General features: G+C 40.9%; 1 protein-coding gene across 2 annotated transcripts in view; it reads left to right on the forward strand.

The window, feature by feature from the left end:
* Positions 1-15,533: 15,533 nt before the first annotated feature.
* The window catches only part of TUBGCP3 (tubulin gamma complex component 3), a gene marked incomplete at its 5' end in the record, with an annotated part of 48,004 nt that continues 36,093 nt past the window's right edge, over positions 15,534-27,444 (forward strand). For both annotated transcript variants that reach the window (XM_080363825.1, XM_080363826.1), the window contains 3 exons: positions 15,534-15,609; positions 24,777-24,884; positions 25,575-25,642. In XM_080363825.1, coding sequence (XP_080219951.1) covers positions 15,534-15,609; positions 24,777-24,884; positions 25,575-25,642 — 252 coding nt within the window. The remainder of the gene's footprint in view (positions 15,610-24,776; positions 24,885-25,574; positions 25,643-27,444) is intronic.

Below are 27,444 nucleotides of genomic sequence, written 5' to 3' on the forward strand. Positions count from 1 at the left end.
TTTAACATCATTTTGGCAAACCAGATACCACAGAAAGTTAGATAACGAGTATATACCAGGGCCCCTCTATGGTGTGGTGTGGGCTGTCTGGGAAGCATGTGCCCACACCAGAGCTCTGAGCGCAGATACCATTGAATATGGGCAGATTATGGTAAGATAGCTAAACAGTTTCCACCCCTATCTGTTCTACTTCTTCCCTGAAAGCTTTTATTTCCCTGATAAGGGAAGGTAAAGAGCCTAAAAGCACCTTTAAAATTGCATGGGCTGAAGGTGGAGAAGGTGGCTGAGGTGTCTCTGGTCCTTTGTGAAATGTATGTCACTAGACAAAACAGAGGAAGCAACTGAAAACCAAACGAGGTCTGAAGTTCTGCACAGCCCTCCTTTCCCCTCTGGTACAAGCCAGATAGATCCTGTTTCATTTATTATTACAACTCCTGCTGAACCTCTGGAAATTGATATTAGGGAAGAACATATTTGCCATGGAAAAGCGCTGTAGGATACAAGTGAGGAGACTGGGAGTGAGAAAGACAGTGGGAGTGTTTTTATTTCATCTAAGTTTGAAACAGGAGAACAGGATAGACTGCTGAAAGCAACTCCAGCAATGCAATATCTAGTATCGGGAGAACAAACTCCTTTTGTTTCCTGACCTCGGCCTCATCAAACAAACCAAGAGAAAACTGTTATTGAGCTGGAGGAATCTGTTTACTGGAAAGAATACTGAGGCTCTACAATGGTATCTTACAAAACTAAAGATGCTGGAACAGAACAGACTTATTCAGGAAAAGAGGAGCCACAACAATGCACAGATGACAGCAAAGTCAATGGAAAATGAACTTGCATGAACTAGAAAGTAAACCCTGTCAATAATTTTGATTCCTTTATTTAGCTGACAGCTGTACCTAAAATTGATCTCAGATATACTGACTTAAGATGTTTTAAGGACTGTTTAATTGACATGTGTATTTAATTGTGTGTGAAATGTCCCAACTAAATATGCTTGTGCCTTCAGAAACGCATGATCTGTTTGAAAGGTGAAAAATATCTATCCAAAATAAATGTTAATCTTCTATATTGTAGAGGGAGTCCAGTGGCGGGCTACGAAGATTATTAGGGGCCTAGAGCACCTTTCTTATGAGGAGAAACTGAGAGCACTGGGTCTGTTCAGCCTGGAGAAAGCTGAGGGGGGATCTCATCAATGTTTATAAATATCTCAAGGGTGGGTGTCAAGAGGATGGGACCAGACTCCTTGCAGTGGTGCCCAACGATAGGATGAGGGGCAACGGGCACAGACTGAAGCATGGGAGGTTCCACCTGAATATGAGGAGAAACTTCTTTACTCTGAGGGTGCCAGAGCACTGGAACAGGCTGCCCAGAGAGGCTGTGGAGTCTCCTTCTCTGGAGACATTCAAAACCTGCCTGGACACATTCCTGTGTGATCTGCTCTGGGTGAACCTGCTTCAGCAGGTGGGTTGGACTGGATGATCTCCAGAGGTCCCTTCCAACCCCAACCATTCTGTGATTCTGCAATGAAGCTAACTATTTCTTAGTTTTTTCCCGCAATGAACTCTGGAAACTCCTGAAGATCTTGCTGCAGTATCAAAGACTTCATTTAGTGCTTGTGCCTTGTTTTCCCTACCAAACAGGCTTTAGTATATGAATATTCTTATACTCTATACCATGATGTCCATTCTTTGGTATATGCAATTAATCATCTGAAGTACAAACTCTGCCTCCTGGCTGAAGGATACACTTTCAAGATACGAAAAATATAGTGTATTCTAAATAATGCATTTTCACATTAAGTTTGTGTATTAATTTCCTTATTTGAATTAAGTTACATGATTTTTTCTGGTATTCTCAACCACTTTTGCATACTTATAGATAAGTGTAAGTAACAGCAGCCAACTAAATTCTCTGCTTTTATTCAAACTCATGTCTGTCATTAGGGAAAATATAAATATATTAATTTAAGAATGATCCTACAAATTCTATTCAAATATATTATCAAGACTTTTCCACAATTTTATTCATGTTTCTAAGAAATATGTACAAAACCACATAAGACAAAAAGAAATTTTTGAATAATAGCCCAAAAGTTATAAAATGCACTTTTGATTTATATGTTTAGTGAAAAAAAAAATTGCTCAAAATTACAAGATGGAACCCATCATCTGAAAGCAATGATACTTTTTGACTTTTCATAGCCCCATTTCATCCTATGAGTGAGCTACACACACCAAAAAAATTATCAACTTCAACAAAACGTAAGCAATAAATCTTACGACCCTCCCTCACACCTGCAGAAAAGAGTTGGGTAAGCAGTTGAATCTTGCAGAATGTCCTGAAGGTCATCATCTCAACCTCAGGCTCTCCTGCACCAGAGCAGGGAAAGCAGGTGTCCTGCACAGCTCATCTTATTCACCCTAATGTGACAGTGTGCCTTTTTGATTTGATGTATTTCCTTTGGCATGACTGACAGTGTCATGTCCTCTCATGTACTTGGGGAATCTGTCCATCTAGGAAAAAAAAAAATATTAGTTATCTGCAGCTCCCCTGTAGGTCCCCAAAGTGCTGGGACATAATGCACTGATAGACTCAAGGGCTTACCCCAGTCTAAGCAGCATGTCATTTTATCAGGCATCTAAAGAAACACATGCAGGAGGTGTACAGTTTTATGGTTTCTATAGCTATATCTGTCTTCTGCAAACCTTTTGCTAGTGTCTGAAACAGAACATCCTCTTGATATTCGAATTCTGAATGTTATTGTCTCTCCTGACCAGCAACGACATCACAAGCTGAAATCTCAGATACCTGCTGAAACAGCACTGATAATTCGTCGGTTTCTGAACAAATCTTAATCCTTCAAATTTTATTTTTGTGCTTTTTCTCTTTTCATAACCTGTTCTCCTCCCCCACTGCTACACAGTCCTGTTATTCTGGATTATATGTGGCAAAAGAACAGCATGGCAGATGGGGCTGCTCCATATTTAATGCCTTCAGGGAGAAGGCGGCAGCAAGGGCATGCAGAGCACATGTGTGGTCCAGCAGCAGTCTGTCAAGTCAAACCCTCAGAAATGTGGGAGGCTGGTGCCCCAAGAATGAGAGTCATACAAACAAAACAGTTCAAAGACCCACACTCTTGGTGCTAGAAAACTCACTATTATCTTGTAAATTTATGAAGCATTCAATGCAATGTTTTATAAATCAGAGATTTGGCTCAGAAGGCTGAGGAAGAATCAGAAGAGAACGCATGTGAAGAGAGGTATAATCACCTCTCTGTTTCTCCCATGCTGGAGAGTAATACAGTGGATGGGCATCTGCAGTACATAAACTAGATTGTACCTATACTGAATCTTTGAAGATGTACTTCAGTGTGATCTATATACTCATTTACAGAGATACTGAAAATAAAACACTTTGTACAGTGACCCGCTGTATTATGTTCATATATTCCTTGTCCTTGGGTGTTGTTGCATTGTTTAGTGATCAGCACAAAATCTGTCTCTTGTCTTAAAAGCAGTGGTTTGGCTGGTGAGACAGGGTAATGCAAAACCCTGAGCAAGCTGCAGAGATGGCAGACCTTTTCTCCTTCCAATGTACTCTTCTCCAAACGTTGAAGCAGTCTCACTGTAAGCAGAACTTCTCCTGGTCTTCAGTCTGCTCTGTCTGCCTAGCTTCACTTGCTGAGAGAAAAGAAAGGGACTCAGCTTATGGGCCAGTCATAAGGAGATGGGTGATAGAAGAAAGGAAAGAATGGCATCTGTCTGCTGCACCACGATTTTGTTTGTTTGTTTGGGTTTTGTTGCCGTTGTTGTTGTTTTGGTTTCTTTTTTTTTTAGCAACTGAGATAGTTAAGTGCAAACCTGCAGGACGCAGGTGCTGCTGGGTTGTTTGCCTGAGTAGAAGTGGAAAAGCTTTGGGAAGAGCCCGTGCCCTGGGGTGTGTGTAGGGATGTGAGTTTGGTGTCTGGACAAGTCCGAACCATGTCAGGATTACACACAAACAGCAGCAGTCTCACACAGTGGGCAGAAACCAGGAATATGTGGTGAACAGCTAATGCATCCTGTAACAGCAAAGCAAAACTGAGCAGCCCTCTTCTTCTAAGTGCATTCAAGAAAAAAAAATCACACAGGCCCTTTATTAACTAGTATATATTAACTAGTATATTAACTGGTATATGCTGCTCTTTTCATCATTGCTGATCTGCAACAGCCACCTGAGATAAATGATCAGGTATCTGCTGATGGCCCCCGTAGGGGAGCACCACTGGGACAGTGTCCCTGCACTGGCAGAGGAACCCGGCGGTGCACGCCCAGGTTAACTCAGTAAGCACCGTGTAGTTTGTATCTTGCCAAATTTGCTTTGCCTTCTGTAGTGCCACCTGGCGTCGGCTCCTTGAATGGGAATGAATTTAGACCACTGATTTTTCACAAGGCCCTCTGATCTTTTGCATGTAGATAAGGAGAAGTAGTTACATTTATACAGTCCTAAAATTATATTCGGCCCTTCGAATGCAACCGCCAGGCTGATGTGAAAACGAGTTTGACACCCCTGATGTAGATCTTCTGAAGGACCTTTGCATGGATGAAAGCATCATTCCCTTCTGTTATTGCAGATGTAGAACTAGTGATCTCCGGTGTTTGGGGGAAAAGCACATGGTCCTGCTAACAGAAGCTCTCCTCCTTTCTGCCAGCCAGATAACTTTAGCTGGATATTCCAAATAAACCTGTTTTTACATTCTCATGCCATGCCCCTCACAGCCATACTAATATAAACATCACCAGTTTCACTGTTTTGTGCTGATAAGCAGCAGCAGGTTTGTAACACAGCTTACCAACACATTGCCAGAGAAAAGGTCTCTGTTATCAGACAGGAGCTCTGATCTGTTTTAGTGCTGTTCTGTTTTCTACAGCAGGAGGATATTAGATTTAGATCCTGGTGCTTGTTTTACCAAATGTCATGTCTCCGTGTTTGTGTTTTACTTGTCCCATTTCTCTCTCTGATCAGGTACTCCTGTGTTCTCAGGTTGCAGTTGTTCAGCTATATCTTCTGAAGCTAGCTGGCATAGAAATATCATCTGGAGAGCTCACCAGGAGAGATCTGTCCCAACAGTCCATAACTCATTCTTATCATGCAGCCAAATGGTCTCATTTTTAAATTACATTACATTATAGAAGACCAAGTTGGGTTTAGACATCAGAAATCCAGAGTTTGCTGATTATTTGCTTTTTCCTTCCTTTCCAGCTGAGGGGTTTGGTTTTAAAAATGTTAGATTTCTCCGGACAACTTTGTCCATTTCCAAACAATGCTGAATTTATCCTTAAAATGTGATAGGTCATTAAAATAAGACAAAATTTATGATTAGCAGATGCACACAATATATTAGCTGAGCCAGTACTTATTAACACAGATAGTTCTCTTATTACATTAATATTTTCAAACAGGCCCTCAGAATCATAGAGTAGTTTGGGTTGGAAGGGACCTTTAAAGATCATCTAGTCCAAGCCCCTTGCAATGGACACTTCTTTCCGTAAATGTCTACATGAAGGCTGTCATCTGGAATTACATATAAGACCCACAGTAGCTTCTCAAAAGCATAAGCCTCCAAGTTCCCAATTTCATGCTGGAACAAGCCTTGGGCACCCAGCAGCCTCCTCCTTGTGCCCTGCTTTCCATGCAGGAGCTGGTAACGTGCAGGATCCAGATGTGAGCGATGCTGCTTGCCCAAGTAACCAGCACCACCTGGTCTGCTGGCAATAAGGTCTATGGACATGCTGCAGCACATGTCAATGGATAAGCACAAGTAATGCTGTAACACTGTGGTACATCATGAGGAAACATATTTTCTGATAGTTACCTAACCTTTTGAAGAGTTAATACCAGTGCAACACGGGTAATAGGTGTGGGCTAGAGAAATGCAACGGTAGTGTTGTACTGTCTTTGTTAAAGGACCACAATAGCTTCCTATAATATAGGGTCTTACTGAGTAACATCAAATGGAAATTGAGAACGCTAGGCCAAGACTGAATGCGTGGCAGCACTCCGACCTCACACGCATGGGGTAGTCCATAATTACTCAGCTACAGGCTTGTTTTTGTCCCAACAGCTTCAGATACTCTGAAGTCTTCCCACAATAAGCATGACTACCTTTCTCTCAGGCAAACATAACTACGCACCTGGAACCCTAAGGTGCCTGTTACTGGATGCAGGTGCCTCACGTTGTATTAGACAATTCAGGAAGAAATCTGATTTTCAGCTATCACTGTTTTTTCCAAGCCTCAGCTCACGTAAGGTCTGCTGTTGAAATCCTTTCTCCATTCAGTAAAGCAGACTGTGTTGGAATTACTCAGTGTAATGTTTCCCATCTTAATTATTCGATAAACTGTTCTGTCTGGTTTCTGTTGTGTTTCTGTCCGGCAGAGGAAACAATTGGGAAATGAAACGAAGCTGCACAGTATCCTGGACTGGATCCTACTTGGTTTGATTATTTGATCACATATTTAGTTATCTCATAGTGTCTGTATAAAGTAGGACAAAAATCCTTGCTATTCAATTCTGTGATAAATCAGAAACCACTGAAGGCAATTTCTTCAAATTGCTAGTGACTCATTTTGGAGAAAAGATGTTCCTGAACAAGATTATTAGAAGACTTTTACACAATGATTATGCCACTGTCATTATATTCTCTCCCTCATAAAGCAATAATGATAACTGTAATCATAATCCAGTGAATCCCAATCTTCATAAGAAAAACTATTCTCTCTAAATTATTTGGAATATAGTATTCACTATTGTTTCTTAAACTGAGGAGAAGAGGGTTTCCTGACTTTGAAAATGCTTCTGACATTAGAAAGACAATAATGACTTCTTTCTTCAGGGTTAGGAACCCTGAACAATCTGTTCATAACAAACATATGCTGTTGGTGTGCCTTCTAGAGGTGTGCTTAGTACATATCCCCGTCTTTAAATAGAAAGCAGTCAAAGGATAATTGCAGCATTTAAAAACACTGAAAACATTCTAAATGGGAAGGAAATACGGTTCTGTGGTTAAAGTATAAGGGAAAGAGAACGTATGGGTTATATTCCTGGGCTGGGCAGATATTTCCTTTATGACCTTGGGCAAAAATACTTCATCTGTGTATGTCCACTTTTCCATATTTTATTCTGTGTAAAATGGGGATTTTGACCCTTTTTTTTTTTTTTTGCCTCAGGGAACACTAAAAATGTTTGTGCAGGGCTGGACATCTTGAGGCAGCAAGTGTTATCTGAGTGTTATTATAAATGGAAACATGGGATATGCATACGTATGCTTTCAGTTAAGAGCTGATCTAATTACGCAGAGGAAACTGAAGAAATAGAGCTAACAAGCCTTGTTCTCAAAGGCTCCAGTTACCATCTGATTGTATCTCTTGTGGATTTATGTCTGTCTCCAGGAGCCTGACTCTCCCGGAATATGGTTTTAACTGCCTCTTCAGGAGGGAGGAAGTGTCGAGATTAGTTTCTAATCTGCCAGCTATTATATTTAAGAAATCTTTGAACTGAATTACACAAAAGAAGTTACCTGCAGAAAAACTACCCTGCCACAGAACACGGAAACGTTCCTGCAGTTAGGAACCAAATGTGGTTCCCCTGCTAAATCAAACACGTAAGAACTGGCAAATCTTTGTAGCTGCTTTTTCTGTCTATAGCCCCTCTACTGTTACCTGTTCAGCAGTGGTGAAAATAAACTGTACTTTGAAATTGTATAGCATATTCTAATCAGAGCATCTGGGAGTATGTAATGTAACCTTGGATTCACAAAGACATCAACAAGCCTAAAACCCACCAACGCTTTAACAGCCATTGGGACATGTATTCCTACATCCCTTTGTAAATTCAGGACATAAAAGTCACTTTGTTAGACCATTTTATTACACCTCTTACTAGAATATAGTAGCTTTTTAACCAGGTGTAGCAAAATCATTTGTTTAATGCAGGAAGAAGAGAAAAATACTGTAATTCACTAATTTAGATACATAGAATATTAATAATCGGGCTAGAATGTGGCAGGCAGGAACACTAGGAATTGTTCTTACTCTCTTAAGAAAGCTATGGATTGAAGTTTATTTATGGTTTCCCTTAGAAATACAGAATAATATACACAGGCTCCTCCTCATGTAAATGAAGTCAGTAATCTTAACTGTAATGGAAAAAAGCTCAGGCTGGTATGAAGTAGACTTCAGGAGATGGATGATCAGTTGCATAAATATGAATGGCTCACATAAGCGAATAGCAATTTTTCTTCCAATATTTGTAGGAAGATGAAGCTCAAGGTGTATTTATTCTGCAGAGGATACTGTTACCTTGACAGTAATTTTTATCTGGAAGTATGGTATATATTTTTACAAAGTGACTAATTGCTTATACTCAAAATAAACCTGCAGAAAATAAAATGAAAATGTTTTCCTCTATTTTTAAAATTGTTCATGCTATACATTCAACAGAGCTAGAGATACATCTATTTTCATCATTTTCTTGACCAGTTCATTGGAAAGGAAAAAATGACTATCAGAAAAACTCTTCAAACATCAAGAGGAGAGCAGAAAAATCAATAAACACTTTAAAAAGCATTACAGAGTGAAATCTTCAGATTCACCCCTTAAAGAGTACACTGTCAGAAAACTGCCTAAACACAGCTAGTTCAAATACAATCAAAAGACGACATTTGCTTCTCAGTTTATTAATATTTTTGACATTTAAAACAAAAGCATGGGAAGAATTGGTTCCTCCTTTGCCAACTGGTTGCTATCTCTTCTGCCCTGTGATATAAGGAAAAACTCAAACCTTGACCTTGAAGCTTTCAGCTCACACAGATGTGAGAGCTGCTGTTGGCATGAGAAATATGCACCTGGGGAAAGGAATAAACAAATGAAAGCTTGTAAAATAAATAAAACTGTAATCTCTGAGATTATTGCTCTATAATGAAATCAGCTAAAACACCACCACCAAACAAAAAAGAAAATTGATCCAAAACCTCCAAATACCTCAAAATTCCTGCTTGCACAGTGTTGCAATGCTTTGTAGAGCTTTGTTATTGCCTTACACTATATTTAATGAGTTACTTTTGCCTAGTGATATTATTACATTTATAGAAATCTTTGACTCACAAATACATGAGCACATCTTTTTTGACTGGTCTGCTACAACCATTTTTATATTCACTGTCTTATTTTGATAATTTCCTCCCATTCCTTTGTCCATAGCTGAGAAAGATCAAAAGCCTTTCCTCTAAAATACTGAAGCCAGATATGGTCGAAACTCCTACTGAAAAGCTGATGTTGTATACAAAATTAAACACATATTTGGAAATATTAACTAAGCTTTATTACAGAGCTTCACTCTCCAGGCACCCTTCCAAAATTATTGCTCTGCTTTTAAAAATGAAATAGTTGTCACAAAGTGGCTTCAACTTTCAAAAATATTTTGACAGCATTTTGGAGAGTTTTGACAAAACAGAGCGGTTCATGCAAACATTTTTATCAAATCTCTTTTTGGTAGAAGATGATTTGATGTGATTTCTTTACTGGCATTCCATATATGTAACATGACTGTGATACCATGGGCAGCACAGGAACTTAGAAAATGTCAGGTGGTTTTACTGAGCTTGTTGGAATACCTGTTCACTGGCGGTAGCTATTAGAAAGACATATAATGCTGTCCACTCCGGTGTAGTCAATAACATTTAATATTAAGTGGGCTTAAGTGTGTGTGTGTCTGTATATCTTCATGTTGGAAAGGAATTGTGTTTATGGCTAACAAGTACTGGACTGATAAAAGGAAACTTATCAGATAGTGGAGACACCACCAGAAGATAACTGTTCTGAGAAGCAAAACATTAGTACCACTTCTAGGTTATAGGAGAACTGGTATTATTAATATAAAACTGTTATTTTACTGCAAATACTGAAAAAAATCCAAAATAGAAAAATAATTAATTTTGGCCTTGTTTAGCTTATGTCATAGTTTTTGGCATCTCCTAGGTATTTCAAAACACAGGTTTCTTTTTTGATATGCATGCCAATTCAATGAACTTTCTGTAGGTATATGGCATTATGGAACACACTTCTGGCTCTTCAATCAACAGAAGAACAGCTTAAGTGAAAACTTTTGAACACGGAGAGGGGGTAATAATATTGTGAAAATTACAACCAGTAGGCTGCAACGCAGAACTAACACACTAAGGACGGCTAAACTGTTTGAATCAAACTCTCCATCACAGCCCTACTTATGCATAGCAACAATATCTATCTGAAACTGAGTAACAATACCTCATCCTAAAACATATGGCCTTTTAAAAGTTAGACCTGCGGGCAATTTTAATAACCTTTTAATACCACAGACTCAGCATAGCAGGTGTCTAGGCCATTACAAGGTTGGCTATGTGGAAAATATCACAGAATCATAACATTGTTTAGGTTGGAAAGGACCTTTAAGATCTTTGAATCCAACCGTTAACGTAACACTGTCAAGTCCACCACTAAACCATGTCCCTAAGAACCTCATCTGTGTGCCTTTTAAACTCCCCCAGGGATGGCAACTCAACCACTTCCCTGGGCAGCCTGTTCCAGTGCTTCACAACCCTTTCCATGAAGAAATGTTTCCTCATATCCAATCTGAACCTCCCCTGCTGCAACTTGAGGCTATTTCCTCTTGTCCTATCACTTGTTCTCTGGGAGTAGAGACCAAGCCCCTCCATGCTACAACCTCCTTTCAGGTGTTTGCAGAGAGTGATAAGGTCTCCCCTCAGCCTTCTCTTCTCCAGGCTAAACAGCCCCAGTTCCCTCAGCTGCTCCCCATTAGACTTGTGCTCTGGGTCCCTCACCAGCTTCATCGCCCTTCTCTGAACTCATTCCAGCATCTCAATGGCTTTCCTGGAATGAGGGCCCCAAAAATCAACGCAGGATTTGAGGTGAGGACCCACAAATACTGATCACTCCTCTGGTCCTGCTGGCCACTATTCCTGATACAAGCCAGGATGCCCAGGATGCTGTTGGCCTTTTTGGCCCCTTGGGCACATTGCTGGCTCATATCCAGCTGCTGTCAATCAACAGCCCCAGATCCTTTTCCCCCAGGCATCTTTCCAGCCATTCTTCCTTGAGCCTGTAGCACTGCCTGGGCTTGTTGTGACCCAAGTGCAGGACCTGGCACTTGCCCTTGTTAAACCTCATACAATTGGCCTCAGCCCATCAATCCAGCCTGTCCAGATCCCTCTGTAGAGCCTTCCTACCCTCCAGCAGACCAACACTCCCACCCAACTTGGTGTTATAATAACATATATATGCTTAGGTACAGAAGCCAAATGCTGCTGGAGGTAGAAGAGACCCAGCTGCTGCTCCTCCAGGGCTGCCATATACTAAGTAAGGCACAGACAGTATCCTTCACTGTCTCCAGCCACAATTATTCTTGACATCAGTTATGTGACACAAAAAAAGGCTGTCTGTCTGGCACAGTGAATTGTTGGACATGTCAGCATAATGCTCTGCTGACCATGGTGTGTCCCACCATCTAAAATATTGTACCCTTTAGACATAACCATAAAGGAGTTAAGAAAACCAGAGCAATTAAGCCTCAGGTGTTTTACAAGGGTTAGAATATTTTCTTAACATTATTGTTTAGATTAAGAAAGCTTAAGACCAAAAGTGACTATGATGCCCTTCAGTCTGCTCTTGTGCACAACATACACATAACTCAGTAGCTGCTGTGTCAGTTTGTGTCAGATCCTTAAGCCTGTAACAGAAGGATGATATAAAATGTTTGAAATATGGAGAAAGAGCCATGCTGTTAAACATATCTCTCTCTACTGGTTGAATAGCCTTATTGAATTAAAACCATATATTTTCTAGCCTTATTTTGCCAAGCTCGAGCTTCCATCTCATGCTGGATCTCATTGTACTACTGCTGTAAAGCTATTTACTATTAGAAATATGTTCTTTATGTAGCAGCTCTGAACACAAGTCTCTTTAAGCTTCTGTGGATAACCTAAATTCCCTGTAAGTCACTGTCATACTTTTAAAAGCATGCATTTAACTATGCTAACTAATGGATTTTCTGCACTATGAAAAATCTTAATAGCAATTACTTTTTTTTTTTTTAAGTTATTGTCCAATGCTCAGAGGCCAAGCAGCAACACGAACTGAGCTTATAGTTATACAGTTGATACATATAGTTGATATTTTTTCTGTCTTGCTTTTCAAAAATGAAATAATACATGATTCCACATGTCTGTAAAAATGCTGGGGGATCCCTTAAGCTGATTTATGCGATCATAGCCGTACTGGAGTTGGTAGAATCACAATAAACTGCATACGCTAGCAACTTGCCTTATCAGAATTAGCATTTTTAAGACAGGACTGCAGGATTAATTCTTTTCATTAAGAAAAAAAGCAAGGAGTACTGTGAGCAGCAGAACTAATGAAGCTTAATTTCTTCTACTCCTGAGCAATTTACATCCCTCCTGCCTCTTTCTGACCACTTCCCATATCGCTTCTAGGGCTCTCTGTCCCTTATGCCTTCAGTTCCTGCATCCTCCATCCACCAGGCTGGGCAAGAAGCAGTTGGTTCTGCAGCTGGTACAGAGATAGATATCACATGCTATCCAAGGCAAAGCTAATAGCAAACACAATAGGGAGAACTAAGTTCTCTTTACCTTTCTTTTCAAGGTGGCACTAACTTGGACCTTAGGACTCTCAGCCACAGAATTCCATAAAAAACTTATTAAGTTAATATCTTTAAGAAATCTATCCCTCTACTAAATTCGGTTGAAATCGGTCAAGAGATCTGACATTTATGAGGAAGCACTGAAACACAGAATAACTACATAAGCCTCATTTCCTCAGAAAAAATAAGTTAGAAATGGAAGGGCACATTCCCAGTAACATAACAGAATGGTTGGCTATTACAGTACTTCAGAAGAATAAGGTAGGATGTGGTTTTGCTGAAGTTGAAAAGCTTAGATTATTAATTGTACTTTTGCTCGCAGGCACACACAAGTGAGTCCATGTTAATGGCATGTTCCTATTGTGCTGCTCCATAATGTGTTCTGATTTCAGACTGGTGACACAATTGCCACAGGTAAAACACCCAGCAGGACCAGAAAGAATTAGTAATATCCACAGTAACAAGATATTTGTGAGTGACTAGATTCCCTTGGAATTCAAAGATACTGTAAAGCAACACCACTTCCTGATATTATTGCCAAAGCTTTTTCTCTCTGGCAATTTGCTGCTTGACAGATTAACACCTTCCATGATGGAATCTAAACCTGAAGTGATCGTCAGCAGCCGTGAGTCATCGGCTCTCTGTAGAACAATAACTGCATTTGCTTTGGGTGGAGAATGGAACAGATTCTTCTCTTGCTCAGTACAAAAAAAAAGTCACACCATCTTTGAAATCTTTTCTTCGGAATTATTAGAGATGCAGTTTACACTCTCTCTTTATTCACATGGGATAAAGTTCTGATAACTTTATTAATTTTGGGTTCTACCTTACTTCTCTAAGGACTCCAAAGAAAGTCTCACTTTCAGACTTATAATGGCAGTGGTAAGACTGATGGTCCTACTAAAATATACCAAGTATCAAAAAAATCAGACATCCTCAATGAATTTCAGTTCTTGGTGTGCTCTCATCATTAGTTTCTATCAGTAATACCAGCGATGAGCCATCTTTTACAACTACAATGTTCCCATAATGAAATGCCTAAATGTATGTGTCAGTAGAAGGCATACACACAAAATTGGGGCTACACAGAGATAATGAAGCTGGGTGCCAACAAGGACTGCCAGAAACAAGTGTGTTGCACACCAGGAATATATTTGTTTACACCAAGCCACCTGGCTGCTGCTGCGTTTCAAAGCACCACCTACTGAATAAAAGAAATGGAAGGTAGACACCTTGGAAAGTCAGGGTGTGCATTAGGGGGGATGAGGATGAGGAGCAGGTCAGTGAGAGCACCATGGGCCAGCCATGAGCTGCTGCCCCCGCACCCCACTGCGGCCACAGGTCCAGTGGGAAGGTCAGAGGCTGAGCCCTCCGCAGGGGACAGGGGCCACCCAGCCGCAAGGCTGAGCAGTGCAGGGAGGGTGAGCTCTGGGATCTTCACATATTTTTTGGGATTCACATTTATTGGTGTGCCCTGACTCCCCAAGGCATGAACTACAGTAACTGCAGCCACCCCACAGCTGCGCCCAGCCTGCACTTCTCCCCAGGAAGAATGAGAGCGCCTCATCTTCCCAGAATTTTGAGGGATGGCTAAGAGGGCAGTTTCCAAAAGTGGAAAGCTGTTGCAGGATGGGAATCTTCCACATACAGACTGAGGAACAAGATGCTGGAAAGCAGCTCCATGGAGCAGGATCTGGGGGTTCTGGTCGACGGCAAGTTGAACATGAGCCAGCAGTGTGCCCCGGCAGCCAAGAGGGCCACCTGTGTCCTGGGTGCATCAAGCACAGCATGGCCAGCCGGGCCACGGAGGTGATTGTCCCGCTCTGCTCTGCACTGGTGTGGCCTCATCTGGAGCCCTGTGTGCAGTTCTGGGTGCCACAGGATAAAAAGGATATAAAGCTACAGGGGAGTGTCCAGAAGAGGGCTAAGAAGCTGGTGAAGGGTTTAGAGGTGAAGCTGTGTGAGGAGCAGCTAAAGTCACTTGGTTTGTTCAGCCAGCAGAAGAGGAGACTGAGGGGAGACCTCATGGGGCTACAGCTTCTTCACAAGGGGAGGAGGAGGGGCAGACGCTGATCTCTTCTCTTTAGTGACCAACAACAGGAAGATGTGCCAGGGGAGGTTGAGGTTGAACATTAGAAAAGGTTCTTCCCCCAGAGGGTGGTGGAGCACTGGAACAGGCTCCCCAGGGAGGTGTCACGGCCCCAAGCCTGACAGTGTTCAAGAAGAGACTGGACAGCACCCTCAGACACATGGTGTGAACTGTGGGGTTGTCCTGTGCAGGGACAGGAGTTGGACTCGATGATCCGTGTGGATCCCTTCCAACTCAGGACGTTCTATGATTCTACTTCAATTTGGGGGACTTTTTCACTAGGACTGGTGCCCACCACAGGCCTCACAGCAGTGGCCTAGGCCTTCTCACGTCCGCATCCCCTCAGGAGGCCCAGGCCTCCCTGAAACCCTCCGTGCCCTCTCCCCGGGGTGCGCCACGCCCGGCGGCAGCTCAGCCCCCGCACAAGGCGGCGCGGAGAGGCGGGGGGCGGTGTCTGCCCCGGAACCTCCGGGCGGCGGCAGCGGCGGCGCGGCGGAGCGTGTTGTTGGCGGCGCGCTCCGATGCCGCCCGGCGCGCAGGGGCATTGTGGGTGCGGGGCTGCCGCCGCTGCGGCTTTCGGCGGGTTCTGTTAAAATGGCGCCCTAAGGCGACGGCCCGGGCGGGAGGTGTCACCGGGTTCTTGCGCTGCTGAGCGGGCGGAGGGCGTCTCCTCTCTTCCCTTGCTCTGCCATCACGTCGTGTTCCCGCCTCTCCCCTCCTCATACCACCTCCTGCCTCCCGGGCGGCGATGGCGACGCCGGACCAAAAATCCCCCAACGTTTTGCTGCAGAACCTCTGCTGCCGCATCCTGGGCAAGAGCGAAGGTAACGGCTCCCAGCCTCCCTCCCTCCCCACCCCCGGCCGTTCCCCTCACCGACAGCCTTCGGAGCTCGCCAGCGGGGGCATGGGGGAGGGCAAGAGGGGGCGAGGAGGGCGTGCGGGCCCCGGAGGGGCTGCCCCGCGTGGGGCGAGGGGATGACGGAGCGGGTGAGCGTCGTTGCCGAGGTGTGCAGAGGTGCCGGCCCCGCCAAGGGCGGCCCCCTCAGCGGGGAGTATATTGGCGCCCGCCCTGGCCCGGCATGGCCAGGCAGCCCGGGCGATCCGCCCTAGGCCCTGGGGCGGCTGTGCTGCCGGCCGGCGGGGCCGTGAGGCGGGGCGGCGGGCGGGCTGGTGCCCTGCGGCGCGGAGGCGGCGTGTGGCGGCTTCGCGTCCTCCGCCCGCCGAGCGCTGCGCGGGCTCCTGGCGGCGCTCAGCCTCCCGTGGGGAGCGGGGCTTCGCTCCCGGCCTGTTCGGGGCAGAAGATGGCTGGGCGCACGTTCGGGAATCTTGAGCCTCCGGTGTCTGCTCGAGTGGAGCCATTGGCATGTGGCAGGTCCTCTACAGGCCCTCTGCATCGTGATGCTGCTGTGAATCCTCCAAGCAGGGGAATCAGTCCCTTGTCTGTTTACATAAGTTTTTATCTGTTGCAATCGAGGCAAAAGACTCTGTTTTTAGTAAGCAGTTGGGGGGTGGAAAGGAAGAGGTGCATCTGCTAAATCTCCTTTTTAAGTTGCTCTGTTTATATGTATTGCTCAGCAGACAAATTCATGCCACAGCTTATATTCTGTCTTTTCTTGTATGAAAGATGTCTTCTTCATTAGTAGTGGCTGTAAAGCCTTTTATGCACTTTTTTCTCCTTCCATGTCAGTCTCTTCTGACAAGTCATTCTTGGTTACCTTTATGTATTTCTATGACAGTAATTTTGAGTATTCACTTATTGTAAAGAATTAGGTTCAAACTGACAAAAACACAGCCTATAAGTGAATGACTGCTATCTTAGAAGTCTAGAGAAGAAGTGACAAGGTGCAATTACACTTACTATCTCCTTCCCTCAAACTTAATGTTTCCACCTGTTGGAGACAGCACCTCATGTTCTCACAGACCATCCTTGTCTCTGAATTGGAAAGGTATAGGTTGAATGGATGAACTATTTGATGGATGTGGAACTGGCTGGATGGCTACATCTGAAGAATTACAGTTGATGTTGAAATGGGGATCACTAACAAGTGGTATCCCCTCAGGGGTCTGTATTGGGACTGATATTGGGCCGGTCAATATCTTTATTAATGGCATAGACAGTGGGATTGAGTGTACCCTCAGCAGGTTTGCTGTGGCACCAAGCTGAGCGGTGCAGCTGATACACATGAGGGAAGGGATGCAACCAGAGGGATCTCAAGAGGCTTGAAGAATGGATTCATGTGAACCTCATGAAGTTCAACTAGGCCAAGTGTAAGGTCCTGCACATGAGTTGGGACAATCCCCTGTATCAGTATGGACTGGGGCATGAATAGGTTGAGAGCAGCTTTGCAGAGAAGGATTTGGGAATGCAGGTAGATGAAAAATTGGTCATGAGCCAGCAATGTGCACTTGCAGCCCAGAAAGCCAGTTGTATGCTGGGGTCCATAAAAAGAAGCCTGGCCAGCATATGGAAGGAGGTGATCTTTCCCTCTGTTCTTGGGAGACCTCACCCGAAGTATTGCATTTAGATCTGGTCCGCAGTGTAAGAGGGATGTGGCCCTGTTGGGATGAGTCCAGAGGAGTTGCTTGAAGATGCTCAGAGAGCTGGAGCACCTCTGCTGTGAAGAAAGGCTGGGAGTTGTTCAGCCTGGAAAATAGAAGGCTCCAGGGAGACCTTAGCAGCCTTCTGGTACTTAAAAAGAGTTTATAAGAATGTCAGAAGGAGGCTTTTTACCAAGGCCTGAAGTAACATGACAAGAGGTAATGGTTTTATACTGAAAGAGAGTATGTTTGGATTTGACATAAGAATTTTTTTTTTTTTTTTTTTTTTTTTTTTTTTTTTTTTTAACAACGAGGGTGGTGAAGCATTGGAGCAGGTTGCCCAGAGAAGTTGTGAAAGTGTTCGAGGTCAGGCTGGATGGGGCTTTGAGCAACCTGCTCTAGTGAAAGATGTCACTGCCGATGGCAGGTGCATTGAAACTAGGTGGTCTTTGAAGGTCCCTTCCAACCCAAAACATTTTATGATTCATCTGAGAAGTTTGGGAGGGTTGGGAAGAAGTTGGAATCTCTTTGTGTTCACCAAAATGTTGAGTAGGGACTGCTTCACAGAAACTTTATCTTTTTTGGTTGAACTTGAGCATCTTAAGGGTCTTTTCCAACCTAAATGTTTCTATAATTCTGTGATCAACAGCTGTTGATAGCTGTGTTTTGGTTTGGTTTTTTTTTCATTTTTCTTTTATCCCTCAAAATAATTCCCCTCTCCATTGCATGTTCAAGTCTTCTGCAAGGCCATAATTTTCCCATATCCTGAATTGTCAATCTGTAATAATTCTGCGACAGGAGTTCCTGGTGTGAGATTTTGTGAGTATGTGGCAAGTTTCTACTCTTCCCCTATCTCCCCAAAATCAACGATAGCTTCTGAACTGTTTAATACCTCTTGTGTTTTTATGTAACCACATGTTTTTTAGCAACTGGTTTAATTGTATATTAAAAGGTATTTCACATCAGCCTACAATTCTACGTGCTATTATAGCTTTGCTTTTAACAATCCTAGGGAACTTTTTCTAATACAATTGATATATGTTCTTGCTTAAAAGCTCTTCAAAAATTTTGCTACAAGAGATCTCAAATTATTTTGCTAGTTCTACTTCAAAAAAGAAAAAGAGGTTGTCTTGCTTTATTGGAGCAGTGGAGGCCTCTGTGAGGACGTTATTTATGTATTGCCTTATCTTGTTTTCTCCATGACTTTTTTTCTTGGATATGAGAGGGACTGCAATTTAAACTCAATTTAGGCTTATTTTTTGTATTGAGTATCTTATTTGGATTTGTGGTGTTTATGGAACTTAAACTGACCATAAGAAGAAACCTCTGCATTTATCAATGAAGGTATGAGTATTGAGGACAATGGCTCACTTCTACCAATTTTGGATCTAGCCTTCTTGAAGCTGTAGTTTCTATATACCTCTGTCTCTTCTGACTGGAATGACAAGTGTATTTGCAAGCTGGGATTCTACTCATGTAACTAAAATCTTGTGTGTGTGTATGACTACTGAAAGGGGAAATTTTGCCCCAAATCATGGTAAACTGTTGCCTGTATCCTGTAGCCCCTTATGTCTGTTCACTTGTGGGTTATCTGAGGACTTCTTTGAAGTAACAACTTTAAAAATATTGTGTGGGTTGTCTGCCATGTTTACCATCACCCATAATTTTATGCGTATGACAGATAGGATGCCCATCTTTACCCTGCTTTTTATTCCTGTGTTATGAGGGGCTCTAGCAGTGAAGGCTCACCCTTCTAATGTAAGGCTTCTTTTGAAACAATCAACTGTAGTATGTATTAGTTTGTCATCAGCTCAGCTATTGATTTGAAGTGCATAGACTGATAAATCAAAAAGTCTGTGGAAGAAATCTCAGTCATGAAAGGTGGTTCTTCACCCTTGCCTACGGTTTCTGTGTCCAAGGAACAAAGACAATAAGGAAATTTTGTTAGTAGGAACATCGGAAACCACCAGCCAAGTTACTTAGCATCTTACTGTTTTTCAGGCTTGTTAACTTTAATTTTCTTTCAGCACAGGATAAATTTGAAGTATAGTATTTGTGTGTGGTTAGTGCAGCTTCTCCCCTCCTTGTGTGCTGACATAGTTAGGCTGCTTTGTGTATACACATTCTCATTTTTGAGGCAAATTATACAAGTATTATCAGTTCAGTCTGTGGTAAGTAATTTTTGATGTTCAGTTACTTCTACAAAGTTTAGGGGAAAAAAGTTTAGATAGTTAAGAGATCTTTAAATTTATTAGCAAAATTTCTAGTAAAAATTAGTAACAAGAAGCTGAAGCTAGGTACAAACAATTGTCTTATCCATTTGTGCAGTTAGCCTGCTGTGAATTTCCTGAAATCTTAGCTTTTGATACCTTCCTGGAGTAAGCGCTCTAGTGAAATACAAGGTGCTGCTGTAATTGGATGAAACATAACAGGTAAATAATAAAGGAGTTGAGATTTGAACATCTAGTGGTTCTTCCTGCTTGTGCGTTCCCTGAGCTTGTACTTCAAAAGGTTTGATCTACTATGTTCCTTCTCGGCACTTGTGTTTTATTACATTTGTGAGGAAGCTATGACTTCAGAAAGGAGCGGGGGATTCTGTTTATATGTCTGTATCATAACAGCGCACTTACAGCTAATGTGGGATGAGCAGTCTTACTCTGCATCCATGTCTACATTTTGCCATCTCATGCCTGAAGTCATCCATAAGCCCAGCAGACAGCAGGCTCCATCAAGGATTCTTTCGCTTCTGCCTGTGATGGCCTTAGAAGGCCTACACCTTCCCCACTTGTTAAAGATTTATGTTGGAGTGAGTTTTTGCTATGATGGAATGTGACTGCAGAGGCTCCCTGTGGTGGAGCTATCCCTTCTCTCTTCCTGCTCTTTTGAAACCATCCACTTACTATATGGCTTTCTCAGTTTCCAAAAATCAGTCAGCTGCGTAGGCCTACTTACTGGTTTTTAACAAACATCTCTGTTTCTGAGAAATTCATTGCAATGTCTACTGAGTTATGTGGAAGAACTCTATTTAAAAAAAAACCTCAACCTTTTTTGTAGTGTGCTGTACAAGCTTGTCAATTATAAGAAGACTTAGTGCCTCCAATGGAATCGAATTGTATTGCTATACAAATTCAAGCTACATCTATTTGTTTTTGAATCCTAGAAGGATTTTTGTGTGCCAAACTGTTTCTGGAGATGTATATGCTCTAGAAAGTAGTATTTCAGTCTCGAGAGAGCAGTTTGCTACATGGAGTCCATAAAAGGCCTTAATTTAATCTCTGTAATCTTAATGGGGATTTTGTTGTTGTGTTTGTGGCTATTTTTATTTTACCTCTGAACTATTGGAATAGTTCGTAAATTTTCATGGTGGGGGAAAGTGCTGTTTCTCTGTTCAGCTGTATGGCTGGTTACCAGTATCATTAATTTTGTATGTATGTGTGTATTACTTAAGGAATACAGCCTGAGTTGGGGGGGTGACTTTATCTGCATTCATGGCTCTGATCAGATCTCTGTAAAACAAGTCATGACCAGTATTGTTTTTCCCCCTTACCCTGCAGACAGTGGGATTGGTTTCATGCATCAGAAATGTTGAGCTTGCTATTACATGATAGATTCATGCTGTAATCACTTTTTGATGAAGGAAGATGTACACACATATAGATACATACCTGTGTATTTTAAGCCTATCTGCTGTCATAATGACTGCTCTTTGAGAAAGGAAGTAATTAAATGTGTCTATTAGTTACAAACCATGTGAATCTATATTTTACTGACAGATATCCATATTAAGTTATGCTTAATCTCTTTAGGTACTGAAGTTATTTCACAGACTTATAAGAAATAATCTACTGAAGAAACTCCCACAGCAGGGAGTTTTGTTTGTAGAAGAGAAGCTGGACTTGCTATGAATAAAACATGAAAAGCTGAATAAAATATAATGTAAAAATAGTCTTGCTACGATGCTGTTGAATTGCCTATACAAATCTGTGTGTGTAAAGAAGAGCAGATAACTTTCTTCCATATAATTAGTAGTGTAACAGGTTTAATAATTGGTATTTTTTGACAGAATTGTAGTCTTTCAAATAGAGATCTTTCTTAGATACCTTGTTAGGGCACTATGGAAAAGACTACTAAGTTTCTGTGCTTTAACTAGTCTTGCTATGGTTGGTGTTGAAATAGAAGAGACAGATTGGAAAACCCAGAAATGACAAAAATCCATAATTTTCCTCTGTTGTTTTGAGGAAAATCCCTGTTCCAACATCATCAACAACAACAAAAAACCCCACCTGATCCCTTGTCAATGTGTAGCTGTCTTTCTGAGTCAGTGCTTCTGGAGACATGAAATTCCAGAGAGCCTCTAGAGCCCTTTTACACATATTTACTGGATTTTGTAAGAGTAAGCCCTTTTGATTTCTCATTATGTGTGTCTTGGTTCACTTGAATTTAATCTAAACCCCCCAAACCACAGGGAACAACAGAGAGAAAACGTAGTGCTTACGTCTTTTCGAAACACTGATAGGAAACATTTTGTTCAGAAACCAAAGAATTTCTAAAAAGTGAATCAACACAGTAAATACAGCATTGCTTTCATGGAAAAACTGTGCATTGTTGTTCAGTGTAGTAAACCCCCTCCATTCCTGATTTGCAATACTGCCAGCTTGTACTTTCATTCCCTGTAGCTCTCTTCAGAAATCCCTCTTGCCTCCTTCTCCAGATTTCTCTTCCTTCATGCTTGGTGGCTGCAGTCTGGGTGGGATTCAGTGATACTGCTAATTTTGTGCTGGTAGACCAGAGGGAATACTTAACCACTGAACTTTTGCTGCAGTCTCTCCCCTGGGGAGAGTTGCTTGGATATTTGTTCTACCAGTCCTCAGTTCTATGAAATGTGGTTAACTTCATATCCCTGAGACCTCTAGCACATTTGTTTAAAAAATAAAAAAGTATAAAGTTGAAGGGCAATCCCTGGGGGATAGGGTAGTGCAGGTGGACATAGAAGTTAATTTCAGAACAATTTTCCTTGGAAAACCAGAGTAATGCATCTATCTAGTGAGTGAGGAGGAACTGTAGGAGGAACTTCTTGTGGCTTTGTTGTGGTAGGTGTGTGTGTGTCTCCATGTGATTTTTTTCTTTTTTTTTTTTTTTTTTTCCTAAAGACGATGTCTATTTTTTTCAAATTTGCTTCTTTCTTTTATATATTTTCCTATAGCTTTTATTGAACTAGTTTACTGGAAATCCATTCTTTCCTGCTTTTTAGTGGACAGTCAGTGAGGGAGTTTATTTAATCTAGATGCATGTCATAACTGGTAAAGTACTTTGGCATCAACCCTTGATCCTTCTCCTGACTCTAGTTTACCCATGATGCTTGACCTGGAACTTTTTTAGCAATTTGATTTTTTTAGTTGTAGCCCGTGTTAAGTCACTATAACAATACACCAAAAAAATGTAATAATTACTAAAAAAGCCTTATTCTTCCCTAACTGCTCTAGGTACACACTTGAGGAATTAATCAAAGATAAGACTTTTACTATTGTTTGGGACAAGTTAGTGCCAATATTTGACTTCAGTTGGCCTTGCAGAATACTTTTGAAAATCTTGAGTTGTTCTGTAATGACATGCATTATACATAAGAATTACTCAGAAACACTCATATTTACTCCTCCTAGTTCATCTGTTCAGTTTAAGCCATAAATAGCTGAACTATTAAATTATTTTAGAATTGTATTTTCAAGTCCTTATTGCAAATGAGAGATTGCTCAGTCTAACAGTAGAACTATTCTTTTTGAGAGGCATTTAAGTCACGCAGATCTGTGACTTTACAATAGTCTGGATCTCAACGTTATCTTCCTGGAAAGTAGAGCGATACCCTTGGTCCTTTTGTAATCCAGTGTTGTCAGATACAGTTAGAAGTTAATGATTCTGCCTGAGCAGACTTGTTTCCTGGTTGTGTGAAGTGCTGCTTTGTGGGGAACTGGTTAATATTTGCTGGTCTACAGTGGCATTCTGGAAGATTAGGACCATTTATAACACATGGCAGTCAAAAACGAGTATTCAAAAAGAACATAGCACATTCTGATTTTGAATTTCTTCTTCCTTAAATTTGTGGAGATTTTCATGCATTTAATCAATAATTGACTCCAAATATCTCCCAGGCAATTTTTTCAATTGTAAATATTAGTTAATTCAAGAGATGATTCAACACTTAAAATATTTTTGCTTCTAGGGGATCTTTATCCTCTTCCATTTTTCTGTTCCTTTTATATGTATTTGTCCAGACCGTCATCCTTTCTTTTTCCTTGGCTCAACCATTGCTGTGTTACTCTACAATTTTCTCTGAAAATTCACTGCTTAACTGACTAAATAAAACACATGGGAAGTCTGATGTATCTGGAAGCAAAACTGTTTTATTTTTATATATATATAAAAGAAATAAGATTTGATTATTATAAACACATAGTTGTTTGGATGATTTTTTTTAACCTGAAGTCAGGAATTGTAAGGATTTAAGTAGCTGACACCACACATTTACACCTAGTTTTTCTTATGTACCTTTCCTCTCATGTTATTACACTTATTTGTATAAGAAGAGTAGAAATTTATCTGACACTTTGTAAGGGCACTTGACATGTCTATAGTGTTATCATTTAATTAATTTTTCACGTTAAGCAGTGTGACCGTGACTGTGCTGTAGTAATACTGAGCTGGCCCTATCTCAATGTCACCATGCTGTTATCTTCTGAAAAAGCAGAGATTCTTGTACTAAAACAATACTGTTGAGCAACAATATTAAAACCAGAATTATTGCATGGTGAAGGAGCAGGGGGGGAGGTCACTGACTTGTGACCTCTTTGTTAGTATCTATATTATGCTCTGGAATGTGATGCCAGTGTGTCTGCACTAGCTTTGAACCTAAGTGGTGAAACCATGTAAACTGGTTTAAAATCAAAATGGAAAACCTAAAGCCGATATACAGACTGGTAAAACCACCATTGTGGGTATCTGAGTAAAGATCCCTAGGAAGGATCATCCAGTTTTGGTGCCTGGTGAGAGAGTCCTTGGTGGATGCGTCTGTGTCGCTCCTGTATGTGAGCTGAGTTGTGGGACTCTGAGCCAAGTCCCACAGCGTTTTGGTCGGTGGGGAAGGGTAGAGCCAGTTGAAGTGTGCTGATGCTCTCTGATAACTGGGTGGCCCTAAGTGCCTCTTCTGCCAGCACAGAGTAGGAAGGGCTTATTCGCAAAGTGCAATTATTACAAGTGAGTGTGTTTGAAGTTTAGCATTGATAATATGCTCATGGGTAAACTTGACTTTACTGCCTTCTGGTTAGAAGTGTGTTTAAGGATTTTAGTATAATGTTATCTGGTCTAAGCCGTTTATACCACATTGAGCCATAGTTTTTTCTTAATTTATTTTAATAGAACTTTAACATTGCTTAACTGAGTATTCCTTTTTTTTTTTTAGCTGATGCAGCCCAACAGTTTCAGTATGCAGTGAGAGTTATTGGAAGCAACTTTGCTCCCACCGTTGAACGGGATGAATTTCTTGTAGCAGAGAAAATCAAGAAGGAACGTAAGTGCATCTTTGTTTCTTTCTTAGAAACAGGAATGGAAGTTGTTCAAGAAGTTACCTGATCAGTTTATTCCTCTGAAAATGGGATAACCCTGCCTCACAGATAGTTACCTAATTAAAGCTCAGTCCCTGAAAGTCTCATGATGTCTGTTAATTCCCTATTAGTATTTCAGTGGCTGTTTGTATTCAGAGCTCTTATTTTCTGAATGCTCAGCTTAGACTTCTCTTGCTGCCATTTACTTCATATCCTAGCCACCATGACAATAAAGAACAATTCATATTGCACTCCATTCACTTTAATACCTTCATGAATTCATAGTTCTTTTTAGAAGACTGATATGCTTTATAGCATTCTTTAATCTGTGTCTGCTTTCAGTTATCTTTTAATTCCCTAAACTTAGAGACTGGCTGACTAGATGGTGCTTATTTAGAAGGTGTATATTTCTAGTGCTCTAAGAAAAAGAGGTGACAGGGGCTTACATTACATCGCTTCTGATGCAAGAATTTTCAGGGCTGGAATGCAGATAACAGGAAAATAAGCAAAACTGTATGAGTAAATAGAGTGAAACACTTAGGCATCATTATGCTTTCTTAGCTACATTTTCCAATTTACTACACATACATAATTTCAGACATTACTATTATACTTCATTCAATTTTTTAATCTATATATTTTCTTTTTTTTAATAGTTGTGCGACAAAGAAGGGAAGCAGATGCTGCTTTGTTTTCAGAACTGTACAGAAAACTTGGTTCACAGGTAGTGTAATAAATTTATGAAGAGTAAAGATACTGAAAGCACACATGTGCATCTTTCTGATACTATAAAGTTGAAGAGTGCTTGGGTCGTTAACAATATTTTTACTGAGAGGATGGTTGAATACTGGAACAGGTTGCCAAGGAAAGCTGTGGAGTCTCCATCCTTGGAGACAGTCAGAACCTGGTTGGAGAGCAGTCATGGGTAACCTGCTGTAGATGACCCTGCTTTGAATAGAGGGATTCGACTAGATGGTCTTCAGACGTGCCTTCCAACCTCAAACATTTTTTAATTTCTTTGTGAAAATGTTTATATATATATATATATATTTTTAATATATTTTTATATATATATATATAATTTTTTTTTAGTATGAGCTGTTTACTGTCAATTAGAAATTAATTTTAATTTAATTGTATATCAGAAGAGAATAAAGGATACATTTTGAGTACAGTTATGGAAAGGAGCACTTCATATGGAAGAAGGAATTCTGTAAAAATAGAAGTGTTCCTTTTTTTATAAGTAAATACTGGTTAATCTTTTTGTAATTTATTTTACAGCTATGCCTTGCAAGTATATTGTGTGGTGGTGTGTTTTGTTTGTTTTTTTAATCTAGGGTTTAAACAGTCCTTGTGCTTCTGAATTTTTGGGTGCTTCAGGTCTTTAATGTTGAAGATTAAGCGTTTGCTGACTTTGGTTCTGCTAGCACCAGTGCTAGTACTGCGTGTTGATATTCTGACATACGATGTAGTGTGCAGAAAGTCCATGATGCAGGAAGATGGGGCAGGTGAAAGGGGAGAAAAATGCAAAGATAGAAATTTAGCTGAGGTAGTTGAAAAGTGACTGCTGCTGATTTGTTCTGGATTCTCCATAAAACTGAGTATTTAGCAAGTTAGAATGTGGTGACTAGTAATAAAATAAGATTCCCAGTTGTCATTTGCACATACCTGATTTTTGACAATAATAATTAGTTCATGTAAAGTAAGATGTTTTCTATATAACAGAAAATTTGTCCTTATTTTGCTCTTTGTATTTAGGAGAATGTTTTTTCCCCTATTCTTCTGATTTTCATTTATGAATTTATGTGTAGATCATGGCTGAGTTTTACAGGATAATACTAAGATTTTAAGATTACAAAAAGATGATTTTGTGGAGAGTATGGCTAGAACTCAGTTCTGCCCCTCATCTCATCCATTCTTAACTTTCTAGATTTTTAATGCTTGGAGCTAAAGTTACTGTGTAACTCCTCCTGCTTTCCTGTGGGTTTGTGTATTATTTGGTTTGGTTTGTACAGCGAGGCAAGTGTCAGTGGTTTGCAGACATCTGTGCTGATGACAGTCACTGGTTTCAGCCTCTTCTTTCATGTATTACACTGTGTGATCTTGCTCTTTTAGTACAGATTTTCTGCAGCTTACATAGTATGTTGCCATAGTCTTGCATTTGGCAAGCAACATAGCTGCAGAGTGTGATGGCTGTAAACTTTGAAAATGTGTTCATATCAGTTTGATTGTTATTCTGAATAGGTGATATGAGCTAATGTCAGTTATCTCCTTATATTTTTCTGCCTGCTCAGATGTTTGAGGTTATTTTAACCTTCTGTCTCTTATTTTTTTCTATGTTAGCATCTTGTTTACGTGAAGTGGTATCATCTGAGTACAACCATATTTAAAATTCACTCTACCAATAATTATTCTGTTTGCTGTAAGGTTTATTACTAATGGTGGACAATCATTTATTTTCCCTATGAGCTTAGGGAAGGGCACAGGGGGAATATGTGTTTTCTGAAGCAACGAAGCATTTTCTTC

This window comes from Nesoenas mayeri, assembly GCF_963082525.1.
Source record: "Nesoenas mayeri genome assembly, chromosome: 1".
In the NCBI taxonomy this organism is placed as follows: domain Eukaryota; kingdom Metazoa; phylum Chordata; class Aves; order Columbiformes; family Columbidae; genus Nesoenas; species Nesoenas mayeri.